Source organism: Ceratotherium simum, chromosome 12 (genome assembly GCF_057802395.1).
Source record: "Ceratotherium simum simum isolate JZ-2026a chromosome 12, ASM5780239v1, whole genome shotgun sequence".
Taxonomy (NCBI): domain Eukaryota; kingdom Metazoa; phylum Chordata; class Mammalia; order Perissodactyla; family Rhinocerotidae; genus Ceratotherium; species Ceratotherium simum.
Window position 1 is genome coordinate 49771605 of NC_141911.1, and position 13281 is coordinate 49784885.

The 13281-nt window shown below is 31.3% G+C and overlaps 1 protein-coding gene across 2 annotated transcripts in view; it reads right to left on the minus strand.

Moving 5' to 3' along the window:
* PCDH10 (protocadherin 10) overlaps window positions 1–13281 on the minus strand; it is a 40884-nt gene that overhangs the window by 11513 nt on the left and 16090 nt on the right. The window contains exon 5 of one of the 2 annotated variants that reach the window (XM_004426498.3): window positions 8394–8652. The exons of the other annotated variant lie outside the window; for it this stretch is intronic. Coding sequence (XP_004426555.1) covers window positions 8612–8652 — 41 coding nt within the window. The 3' untranslated portion in view covers window positions 8394–8611. Of the gene's footprint in view, window positions 1–8393; window positions 8653–13281 lie in introns of those variants that run through there. 2 annotated transcript variants of the gene reach the window in all.

Below are 13281 nucleotides of genomic sequence, written 5' to 3' on the forward strand. Positions count from 1 at the left end.
CTTAAGCCTGAGATTCAAGTAGTGAATCGGTCACAAACACTCTAGAATCAGATGGTCTCAAATCAAAAGACTGGGTCTCCCTCACTAGCCATGAGAGCAGGGGTAAGTTATTGGACATCTCTTTTTCTTAATTTTATAATCTATAAAATGGAGACAGTAAGAATGCCTGTTTCATATGGTTATTGTAAGACTTAGATTAATATCTGAAAAGTTCTTAGAGTAGCGCCAGGCTCGTAATATGTTCTTAACAATTGTTAGCTACTATTACTATTGGTATTATTATTCAAAACATGTCTTAATCAATCCAAAACATAACTTTCAAAGCTTAACTTCCACTGTTCCCCCTGGATTTCTCTTACAGATTTGGCAACATAGAATATTCACTTCTCCATATTTATTTGCTCTCTAATTTGGCACTTTTGTTCATGCAATTCTGCACTTCTAGAAGGCCCTTTTTCTCTGTCAGTTAAAATCATGCAGAGAGTGCTCCAATACTGGCCCCAAAGTAGAGTTCTATAAATCTTTCCTTGATTACACTCTAAGGGATCTCTCCCCAAAATAGCCAAAGACATTTTATTCTAATCAAGTAAATATCTTTTTCATCTGTTAATGAGATAAGAAACTTAAAACAAGGTAGAATCATTGAAAACCAGTGCAGTTTGAGAAGTGCTTAATTGCTGTTGACACTGCAATTTCATTCACAGAAACACTAAATGAGAAAACAATTAAATCTATTTTAAAATTTCATTTCTTCCATAGTTGGGAAACAGCCCTATTAAATACGGTAAATTTCACAATTTTATAAAAAAATGAGAAATTTTTGCTTTCAAATGAGACATGAACATAAGTAGAAATAGGAGTATACAACATTGAAATGCAATTTGGGCACTGGAAGTTAGTTGTTAGGTCTCTTGTTATTCAGGCAAAATAGTGATAAATATGCAAAAGTGACGTGGAAGGCAGAAGACAGAAAACATACAGAATCATAAAATCATGATAATTGCACAGAGAACGCAATGAAAAAAACACAAACAGAAAGTAAAGTTTAGGCAGTTAGGGGGCATTTCTCAAATGGGCTTGTGACATTATTTGCTGGTTCTGTCTGACTTTGAAAGACAAAGGTGCAAAAATATAAACATAAGGCTGACTGAGAGAATCAGGTATATCAGATAATAGGATTTTAGTGACAAAAAAGAAGGCAAGAAAATCTTTGGGTTTCTGTGTGTTCACATACTGATTTACAGCAGACATAGATATCTTTGGTATATCTTATAGAAAGACCCTATTTTCCACACTAACAGACTGTTTTCATTTATTTTGTGTGATGATTTTAGGGCATCTGTATCTCTCACACAGAGATATCAGAACAGAAACACTATCCTGTCTAAGGCCAGAATTCACCCTAACAGGCTAGCCAAATTGTCAAAATGTAGATTAAGTCAAACTGGATATGGACATCAATTTGTATCACTTTTTAAAAAATTTGGCCTAAAGAAATATAAATTCTTCATTTTCCTCTAATCATCAAATATAATAAGCTGCTTCCTATACTGAAACAAAAATCTGTTGTTTCAAAAAAGAGTATTCTTTGTCAGATTATTTTCACTGTTTGTCGTACCTAATCAAGTATCTTCACCCAGTGTAAACGCACAGTTAAGTAAAATAAAGAGACTACGAAATTTTAAATGTTATAATCAAGCTTTGTGGCTAACATCATCAGGAAACGAATACAATTTAGTCTTTGCTAGGCATTATACCTTTGGTTCTATTCTATCCATTCCATTGGTTTCACAGATGAAAAAGAAAAATAGAGATAGTGTACTTTTAAAACATATGTATTATGTGAAAGAATATATACTGCAGATGTAAAATAGTGATATATCGTGAAAAGAACATTTGGAGTCTGATTTTTCTCTGGGAGTAAAAGAAAGTATAATTAGTTCTATTTAAGCCCAGAATTTTAATTTTCTCCATACTCAGGCTGATGTCATTGTTCCAATTTCAACTGAATATATGGTTGCCTTGAACACTTAATGAGGGCTTCCTTTGGGCCAGGCACTCACTGCTTTAAATACGTTAAATAATTTAATCTCCGCAATGAGCTTTTGAGGATTTATGCCACACATGAGGAAAATGAGTTACAGGAAGGTTAAAGAAATTACAGAGGTTATACGGCCAGTAACTGACTGGATCTATATATGAACCCTGGCAGATTGGTCCTGTAACCGGAGCTCTTAAATACACCACATCACTTCTCTGATATGAGGACAGGTATAAAGACCCACTCTATATTTATGGGGGAAGGGCGAAAGGGGTAAAAGGGCATATGTGTACAGTGACGGATGGTAATTAGACTTCGGGTGCTGAACATGATATAGTCTACACAGAAGTCGAAATATAATGATGTACACCTGCAATTTATATAATGCTATAAGCCAAATTAAAAAAAAATGACCTACTCTCATAATTCCATTATAGGCTATGAGTCCAAAGGAAGTACATGCATACTTTAAGAACAAAATCAGAAAATGATATCCTCTGAAATTAAAAGTTCCAAGCCATCATAAAGCCAAAATGGATAAAATTAGTGATGCTTAGAAAAATCTATCCTGAAAATAATAAGACTAGAGTATTTATCAAGTGTTCACTAAGGACACCACAATCCAAGTGGGTGAGCAGGTGCTTCATGTACATCATAAAAGAAATTGGAAACTTTTCACTGGTACTGTAATATGCCCGAGGTTGGTTTATTAACTTTTTTCAACATTATCTCAAAGGAAGGTTGTTGGTTTGCATGACATATAGGGTGGGGTGCTATCAATAATTTTAAAAGCTTTTGTGTGTTTCTAGGAGGGCCCAGAGCAGGTGACACTGAGATGACCTGAACTGAATAGGTTGATCTGTGCAGGATGGTAGAGCACCCTCATGTTAAATGAGGATGCAGGAGGTTATGTGTGATCACTGACAATGAAATTGACCTGACGCCCTTTACATTCTCAACCAGAGTTCTCACAGTATTTCTATTTTTCCCCCTGGATACCTCTCAATTGATTTAGTTACTACATTTGTGTTTTAAATTAAGATATTGATTTAATTTTCACATCAGTCTGTGATGAGCTCGTGAACCATAATCATGTTCCTATAGAGCTGCCCTTGAGAACATTTATATAATCGAGTTCATGAGCAAACAAAACCGAAGACCACTGTGCCTGGAATCTAGTCTGTGCTTAACAGTAAGTTTTCTTGAACGTGGGTCACACTGTCAATATCTTTTGTCAGTATACTTGGGAAGATACTTTTTTCAGTATCTTGGGAAGACTTGGCTAGAGCAGCTGCTTAAAAACTTTTTTATGGTTCTAAACTGCCATGGCACTACTTTACGATAAATAACAGCATTACAAATACGACCTATTGACACCTCTCTGAAATTAGAAAGTAACTGAAATATGAAAAGCTTTAAAAGATTTTAAAAAGGACATAGATTTAAAATTAACTTCAAAGCAATCTAATATGTCATTTGTAAACTATGTTAAATGTTTTCATTTAAAGGGAAGGTAATATTTCTCCATATTAGATATATTAGCACACTTTTTATAAGCATTATGAAAACATAATTTCTGTGAAGAATTCTTGCAAAGCAAGCAATTTAGGTTCTCAGGGATTGTTTCTAGTTCTCAAGCTCAATTCTAAGTGTGAGAAATGAAAATTAAATTATTGAATGTCAAGTATTTCCTAAAAATAATTCTAGTGTAAGCCTGCATTTTTAAAAAATTACCTTTCCCAGTAATTTCAATGAGTCAATATTTTGTTGTTGTAATTTGAGAAATAATTATCTTCACACCATTCCATAACATAGTTAAAAAATATAGATTTCCCAAGTCCTTAGCTTAATTCAGGTTCCAAGGAGTTAGAATTCACTCCAATCTATCAACAAAAGGCATTTCTACATTGCCTAATACCAAACAACTCCTTTGCCTATATAAAATTAAGTATATTTATATAATCATAAAATATTCATATATCTAATTCTAAAATTGTTTACTATAGCCTGAGATTCATAGGGCTTATTTCATGACCTTTGATTGATGAGAATAACTATTACCTTGTAACGCTGGTTGCATATTTATTAAATTGGCATCTTTATCATGTCTTATTTCATCTTTGTATGCCTATAAAACAGGCACTCAGTAGTAGGTACTACTATTATTAAATTTAACATTAATGTTTAGCTAACTTACAATTCCCCAGTTGATTTTATTCCCTTTCATTTTATTTTTTTGTGTGATTAATTCATGCTTCCACATTACCAAGCTAACACTACACTTTACTTTACTTTCCAAAATATCAACCCAAAATATAGTGATCATATACAGCCTGCTTGCTGTATCTTCTAAAATAATTAAGAAGCCATGTATTACTACTAGGTTTAAGGAGAGTAGGCAACTTGACATTGAATCATTAATAATGGCTGTTTCATTTTTATTTTATTGTAAGCCATTTCACAGTAACTGACACCAAGGATTTTCCTTAAAATTCAGCAGACGATAATATGATACCAAAAGTGGAAAATTCTTATTATAGGAGAAATAAGCCAACTCAGTAAAGGAAATATTCAATATTTAACAAAATAAGATATTTAAAGTCTAAACTCATCTGTCTCCCTTTTATAAATTATAATTATATATAATATGAAATCTTAAATCTCTAAGTTGTAATGCATACTTTTAATAGACACAGTCTATGTTGTTTATTGCAAATACATATAAAATGTATGACATTTTCATACTCAGCTTCTGGAATCTACACATTTCCCCAAATTTCCTTCTAATACTATGATCTCAAAATTACAAATCAAGAAAGATAAGATGTCATCCACACAGAAACAGGAAGGGAAGGAAATAGATAAAAACCCATGCTTTCTCAATCGCCTTTCCTTCATCCTCCAGTAAAATTGAGCCTCATTCCCTTCACTCATTTACCAGCCTCAGCGATGAGAAAAGCATTCTGCGGGAAATGCATCACAGGGGTAGAAAGTGCTATTTCACCAAATCACAGTTGGCATATGCATACGTCTGCAGTTTGTAAAGCTTTCTAGGTAAAGTGTTTCAGGAGCAAATACCAATGTTGGGGTCAGAATATTTCCCATAGTGTGTAATTTAAATCTCTCAGGATGCAATATAGATCGGTTTCCTCTTTTCTGCTCTCAATAAAGACAGATTAACTGATCACTATCTTGTCTGTGTAGTATTTGTTTAAACACTTAACATTTATGTCACCTCTCCCCTTTTCTTCTCAATTCACAGTACCTCAGTCCTTTTAAAGTCTCTTCAGATATGCTATTTTCCAAAATGTTAATCTCTTTACTTTATTCAGAGTCTCCTTTAAGCATTATAGTCTCCAGTTTGCCACAGTCCTCTAATCTAGGCTCAAAGAAATGCGAAATACAGACATCTCAATTTTTCTGCTCTTTTGTTATATTCTGGTATTCAAATCAACATATTTAAATATTTGTTTCTATAAAACACCAAGTTAACAGAAGATTATGTTTCAATCAATAAGAAAGATATAAAGACAAGTATCAAGCATTTTGAAAGACGAGACATGACGAGAACTCCAAAGATAGTAAGAAAAGTCATATCCAAGGAGAACATTTCCTAACTAAATTGTTTTTTCAGCTTACACACTGGTATATTTTAGGCTCTGATGATTGGTTTCCCTGTATTATCAAAGAGAATAACTGGCTATTATATTTTAGTGAAACTCAAATATATTACATTATTTCATTCAAATTATATAAATTTAAAACCTGGAAAAATTGATCTTTGCTTAGAGGCCAGCACAGGAGTAATCCCCGGGGTGGTTGTAACTGGAAGGAAACAGAATCCTGGACTTTTTAAGATACTAGTAATGTTCTGGCTACTAGACACAGTGCTTAGTTAATGTTGTGGTCACTAATTACACAGATGTGCTCATTTTGTGAAAACTTCTTGAGATATACATTCGTGATTTTTACACTTTTCTATATGCATGCTATACAGTAATAAAAATTTTAAAAATAAAAAATAAAAATGGGTCACTATCTATAAACCTTATTTAATCATGAATCAAATGAATTGTAAATGTAAATAATATTTATGAGAAAATTATGGAAATTTGAACAATAAGTAGACAATCGATGATAGTAAGGAAATTTTTTTTAGGAAGAATACTGTTCTTGTGGTTATGTTAAAAAGAAATTTTATCTTTAATAAACAAATGCTGAAATATTAATGGGCTAAACAGTAAGATCTCTGAACTTGCTTTAAAAATCTGAGCGAAGGGGCGTGTGTCAGCATTTGGATGAAACAAATTTCGCCAAGAATAAGCTGGAGAACGTGGAAAGTTTAGTATACTATTCTCTCCGTTTTTGTATACGCCTGAAATTATTCATCATTTAACAAGTGTTTACAAATATAACTTAGTAGAACTCCACCGGTTCTACACCATATTGTTCTCTATTACCATTGTTCTTATCAAAAAGATTGAGGTTAAGTCAAGAATCAAAATATATCTACCAAAACACATTTAGATTTCATGACCTCCAATGTAATCATCTGATGAATAATTCTATGGCAAATAAACCTTAAATCTACACTATTAGTGACTAGCAAGGGGATTAGTTCTGGCATCAGGTTTATTAATGGCGAAAAAAAAGGTGCAAGAATTTTATACTAATTTTTTAGGTCTGCCTTCAGGTTTTCTAAACATTTTCTAAGAATAAATCACAAGAACTGTCAATCTATAACATTAACTCCCATATCCATGGACCTATTTCTACCACCATTTCAATTAAACCTACATGTGAAATATTTTATCTTACATATACCATCAGGTGTACACCGTCAAGACAACCTACTATATACACTTTACCTACAGTTGCCATTGTTGACTCAGAACTTTCTACCATGTGTTGCACTTGGAGTCATACCCAACCATATGTTTAGTTAGATATGAAAGAACTACTCTGCCCTGGCTATTTCTTTATCCAGGGTTATTCAAAATTTAACCTAGGAAATATACATTTGATTTTGATTTTATTTATGTATTACTTCTAGGCTTAGGTCTTTTTTCTTTTTTAAGGCACTTATTTGAAAACTTTGACGAAAACATTTACAAATATGCTTTTTATGGAATAATGTAGTAATTATCCAATTTTCAGCTGAAATATAGGTATTGGCATATATATGAAACTTAGAACACTTGACAACAAACTAAAGTCAATTTTCTAGAATGTGTAAAATATACAATTAAATATTCAACACAGCCACTATTGGAATCTAGTGTAGAATTCTGGCTAATGTCAACACTAAAGGAGGGAAAAAAGCCCTACTGATTACATTTTTACAAGCAGTAAAAATAAAGTTTTCCTCATATTACAGACATCTATTTTCTCTATGGCGTCATGGTTAATTTTGTTATATTATGAAATGTGAACTGGTCTTCAAAAAGTACAACCTGTACCTTAAAAAATAAAGGAACAGACCAAAACTGATTGTATCACTTATCTGTTTCTCAAAAAGCACCATGTTGTCATGTTAACAGCTTCTGATAATGAAGTAGCCAGCCATTAGTTAAATAAATTTACCCTAAAACATAATCACTGTCTCTTCTTTCCCTGGTTATTGATAGATATAATTAAAAATTAAATTAAATTTAAAATATAATTCTTCTATATGGGGTGTATATATGCACAAATGTATCCATACAACGGAATCAGAAAATAGAACACAGAAAGTTGAATTCAAGGACTTAAAAGCTATCATTGATAATTTAAATAACACTCTACTGTACAGATTATAGAAATTTTATTAAAAGGAAGTTCACACATAATCTTTCAATTTACAGTTCAAAGAAACGTATCTCTAGGAGAAAGAATATGATTTTGTGCCTAAGCACAATGTATAAATGTCATGTCACATAATGTATCAATTTAGAATCAGAAAAAAACCCTGATTTATCTGCAAAATTTCTAGCTTAGAATTTGTTTTTACCCATGTCCTCTTGTATGTAATTACATTTGGGGGTTCAATGTTTTCAAATCTTCTACCCTCTTCCCACCTAAACGATGCAGGTGATTAGGAATCACTAATGCAGTAATTAGGGAGTCTTCTTGAAGCTTAATTTAAAACTTCCAAGGTTTTTATTATACTTTGGGAAACAGTAAATTGATTCACATTATGCTGAATTTAGTCTTGATTCAGTAGTACTATTTAGTCTTGAACAATGAACCTCACAGTCCAAAACAGTTTCCAAGCTATATTATCTGAACGATGCTATCTAATTCCTACTAAAAGGATTTCAGAAGACACAGACTCACCCAAAAAAAGTCTGGCACATTGAGTATTGAATAATGTTTAATGATATTGATAAGCAATTGGATTTGTATATTCCAGACTATTTACAATATCTTTATAACTTAGTGCATTTAAATTTTGACCCATAAATCTTCGGTATGATGAGGCAGGAAAAAGTTCCCAAGAAGATGTTTCTTTTCATTGAATAATTCTATTTGTGTTTTAATTGATAATCTTCCTTTGTTAGGCTCACATGATGGACAAATGCTTATATGGATTTACTTCCAATGTACAAAATAAGAAAGAGGATGGAAATGATCTGTAATATAAAATGAGGTATAGAAATAATATTAATTTGCTAAATGTTAACTCAATAAAATGCCAAGTATGCACAAAATAAACTACTTTAAATAGTAGATGAAGACTCACATACTAAGGAGTGTAAAATATTGAATAAAGATATAAATTACTTTTGTCAATTAAGTTTTCTCTATATACCCTTCAATGTGCAATATTTTATTTAACCATATATCTGTGAACTAAAAAATATAATTAATAACATGTAAATAAATAACTCCTAAATGGGAATTAAATCAGAAAAATAAGTGACTATACCAAAGGAAAATATATATCCATAGGTTTATAAAAAAAGAAGATGAGATCTAAAGTATGAAAGCTGTTAGTAAATAAAATATGTAAAAGAAAGATTGCTTCACAGACCTGGTAAGAAAGGGGAGTAATTAAAATTCTAAGAGAGTTAAGAAATGTGAGACAAATTTAACTCCTACTTAGGATATAAAATAAATTCTTAGAATAAATCAAGAGAAGTTTAAAATCTCAAAGTATTGAAAAACTCCATCATATTTTACAAAACTCCTTGGTTAGGTGCATTTCAATATTTTGAATGAGTTCAAAATCTACTTCCTCTCCTAAAAAGTTGTAGGTACTAAGTAGAGAGAAACAAAACTAATTTAAAACAATTTTTAAAAATTGGAAGAGGAAAGTTTGCCTAGAGATATCAAAAACTGTGTGTGCAGACGTGTGGTAAATGAAAGTATGATGACAGCATTAAAGAAAATTTGGGTACTTTAAAAATACTGATTCCTCCATTCATTCATTTTTTATCACATAATTATTTAGCATTTATAATATGCACTGCTGGGTAACGAGTCTAAACACGCCAAGAGAGTATTGGATACTAACTAGTTCCAATGCACCCAAAGGCACAAATTTTAAATGACATGTGATAAGTCACAGAGAAGCACTAATCTCTCAATAAGTAAAAAACAAGTTGCCTACAGAAATTGCCAGATGTACAGATGTAAAATGAACTCTTCTGTTTCACATCTCCATCTTAGAAGGATTTTTATAGACTTAACTTTAAATCATATTAGTTGAGGTAGACCATTACTCAACAACTAAAGAAGATGAAATGAGATGTTACAATATCTCATCGATCTAGAGTTATAAGGAAGTTCCAGTCAGCTGCTGCATCAGTTAACTGGAGTATTGATATGAATTGTGACTGGATTAGCACTTTTCAAAGAAGTAAAATATCATAAAAATCAGTGAACATTAAATTCTAACAGTCAATATATAGAGAATATGAACTGGGATCGGATTTGTTCTGATTCTGAGTTATCATTTGTTTCCCGCTCACAGAGTTGAGGTGAGTAAACTATTTTGATTATGAGAGATTAATTCTCAATTATTGAATTAAAAAATGTAGTGGAAAAATAGAAAGAGATAATGTAAAAAAGTGAGAAAATTAGTTAGGTTCACAAATCTAGATGTATTCTTATAAAGAAGAGGGAGAAAACAAAAATATTAGAAAGAGGATATTATGAAAAAAGTAGCACAACTTGGAGAAAAGGTGAACAGAACCTAACGTATCTACTAGAAAAGAAAAAAATCCTGAAAAAGATGTCCATTCACTTAGTGATGTATGGACCTATGAGACAGAAATGTTAAAAAAGCCATGTATAAAAATACTTATTTGTGGACTTTAATATATGATAAAGTGATGCTATATTTATGACATTAGAGGAATATACAAATCTCAGAGAAAATACTACACAGGAATACATAAATATGAGGGTAATGTATACCAATAAGAAAAGTCATTTTAATTTGAATGATATATATGCTTTTACCACACTATTGAGTTCAACAAATTATGAAAATCCACAGAAGACAGACTGAAATAATGAAGGAACTGGAAAAGGAGTGAATAACAAGATACACTCTACAATTTCAATCAACTAAAACCTTGAAGTGCTCCATAGAAATAAGATAGATGCCCAAAAGAATTTTCCCAAAATGAAGTTTACTTAAAAGAAGTCTATGTCCTTCCAAAAAAAAAAAAAAAAAAAAGAAGTCTAGGTGAAGTGTCAGCAATATTTTAAATGCAATGTTTCAAAGCTCTGACATCTTTTTTATGATATGGATGAGTTAGGCTGAAATTTCAAAAGGGCTCAAAAATAAAGTTAGGTCAGCAGACAGCTAGCGTGATTTTTTGGCCTATACGGACTAGTCTAAGTGTTGTATGATATGAAGGCAGGATGGACCATGACTTTTCAATAGATGGTTCCCTTCAGTCCTATGATTCTAGAAAATTTCATGGATTTAGGCTTTAAAAAGTATTCTGTCAATGTAGTTTTTTCACTTTATTCAATATAATTTATTATTGTATGACCCCTTAAACAAATGAAAGAAAGTATATTTTACGAAACAAATGAAAGAAAATATATTTTAGATGAAATTTCATTTGTTATTTATCTTATGATTGTCCTCAATTCTTAGATAATGATTACATTTATTGACAAGAAATCAACAAGTTTCCAACTAACAAACTCTTATACATCTAGTACTGTATTGTTTAGGCTGATTTTGAACCAAAAGACATGCTTGTTTACTGACAAAAATCTTAAGAGATGATGTTCAAAATGTGCCAAAATCATAAGCAAGAATTACAAAATCATAAGCAAGATTGAAAAAATATTAAAGATATTGTTTTAACTATTGGGTTTTTCTAAATTATATTACTAATATTGCTTTTATCAATTATATTCTTGAACTTAAATTATTTTCACATTCTTTATTTGCTGAGACTATCCAGATAGTTTTATGTATAACTTTATTGGGTCTTTTGAAAGACTAAGTTAGTTTAAATAAGACTTCTATAATTCTAAACAAATTTTTGAAATTTTCATGATAAAAATGCAATGTTCTTTTTAAACTCCAGAGAATATATTTTCTTTTTTCATTTTAACGTGTTGAAAACAATAATTAATTTTTTTTAAAGTTAAAGTGTTATTTTAGTATTTTTTATTACTCTAATAAAAATTAAAGGTAAAGCTAAGCTAAAATTAACATTTTGAGACAAATCTAAACATTGTGTTTTGAATATACAAACACATTCTACATGTTGAAATTTATTTCCTCAATCTTTTATGCATCCCTTTGGTCCTTATCAGAGAATTAGCAAACTAGAACATTATAACAAAAATAAGAGAGAGGGTGCTCATAAAGTGCTCATGACTAACGAGGCAAGCATTAATAGATGTGTTTAAAATTACTCCTGATTAAAAAAATGAGTTCCATTTCATTAAATGCATCGTGTATGCTCTTCATGGATCTTTCCTTATACATAAAAGGAAATATGACCGTATTTAAGCATCTTTTAATTTATTTATTCTTTTTTTGTGAGGAAGATCAGCCCTGAGCTAACATCCATGCCAATCTTCCTCTTTTTGCTGAGGAAGGTTGGCCCTGGGCTAACATCTGTGCCCATCTTCCTCCACTTTATACGGGATGCCGCCACAGAGTGGCTCGACAAGCGGTGCCTCCGTGTCAGCCTGGGATTCAAATCCGGGCCGCCAGCGATGGAGCTCGAGCACTTAACCACTATGCCACGGGGCCGACCCCTAAGCATCTTTTTAAAAAACATAAAGTCCATTTTTTTAACATGCGTATACACATACTTTTGTGTAAAAGCTGGCTTCTTGCAACTTTTAATCTTAACTTTAGCAATCAGAAGTATAGAGATAGAAAGTTCCTGGATATAGACAATGATCTCATTTGTTTTAGTAAGCATGTCACCATTTCTCTGTCACTTTATAAATGACAGTGGTAGCCTCATTAGGCTTTTTTTAGAGCTTTACAAAGTAGCTAAATATCCAGCTACTTTTCTTAACATCAAAAGGTACATGATGTTCATTAAAGAACTAAATGCATGTTTAGCAAAAGAAAAACTGCCACCTCAATAATTATTTAAACATTCTGATTAAAAGCAAGTAATTAGTGTCAATTTTTAGCTTCTTTAATTACGTAAGGGACGTGCTTTTCAACTTAGAAGGTGAGACTATTTCCATTCCTGATGATAAATGTACAAGTATTAACAACTATCACCATGTAAATTTGGGAGCAAAATAGGAACAGTTTTGGTTTATTGTTTGTACTATTAGATTAACCATACAATTGCCTATCCCTATTAAATCAGAGCCATGATGTAAATTTAAAGATAATTGTGTGAGTCTAAGATGACATTAAATGCTAGAAATTTAAAAAATTCACACGTGATTAAAGTTATATGAAGAACTAAGGAGAGTATAAGTAAAAACAACAAAAAATACCTATATTTCTGCTTATTTTTCACACAGATCACAATTCATCCCAAACCCTAAATTTTGAGCAGCGTGAGCTGGCTAAAACAGAATATTTAAAATCAATTTATTCTAGTATATATCTGGATAATATGCAAACAAATCTTAATTTTCTTGGTAAAATAATAGATGTGTTCTTTGATTTCTAGCAACACACATAACTACTAACATATTCCATAATCTCTGAAATCAAGTTTCTCAGTTAAATACACTTGATTCTTAAGAAGTAGAGAAATTTGCATTAAAATATCTGCAGCTTTAATATTTTTATTAATAAAAATTGT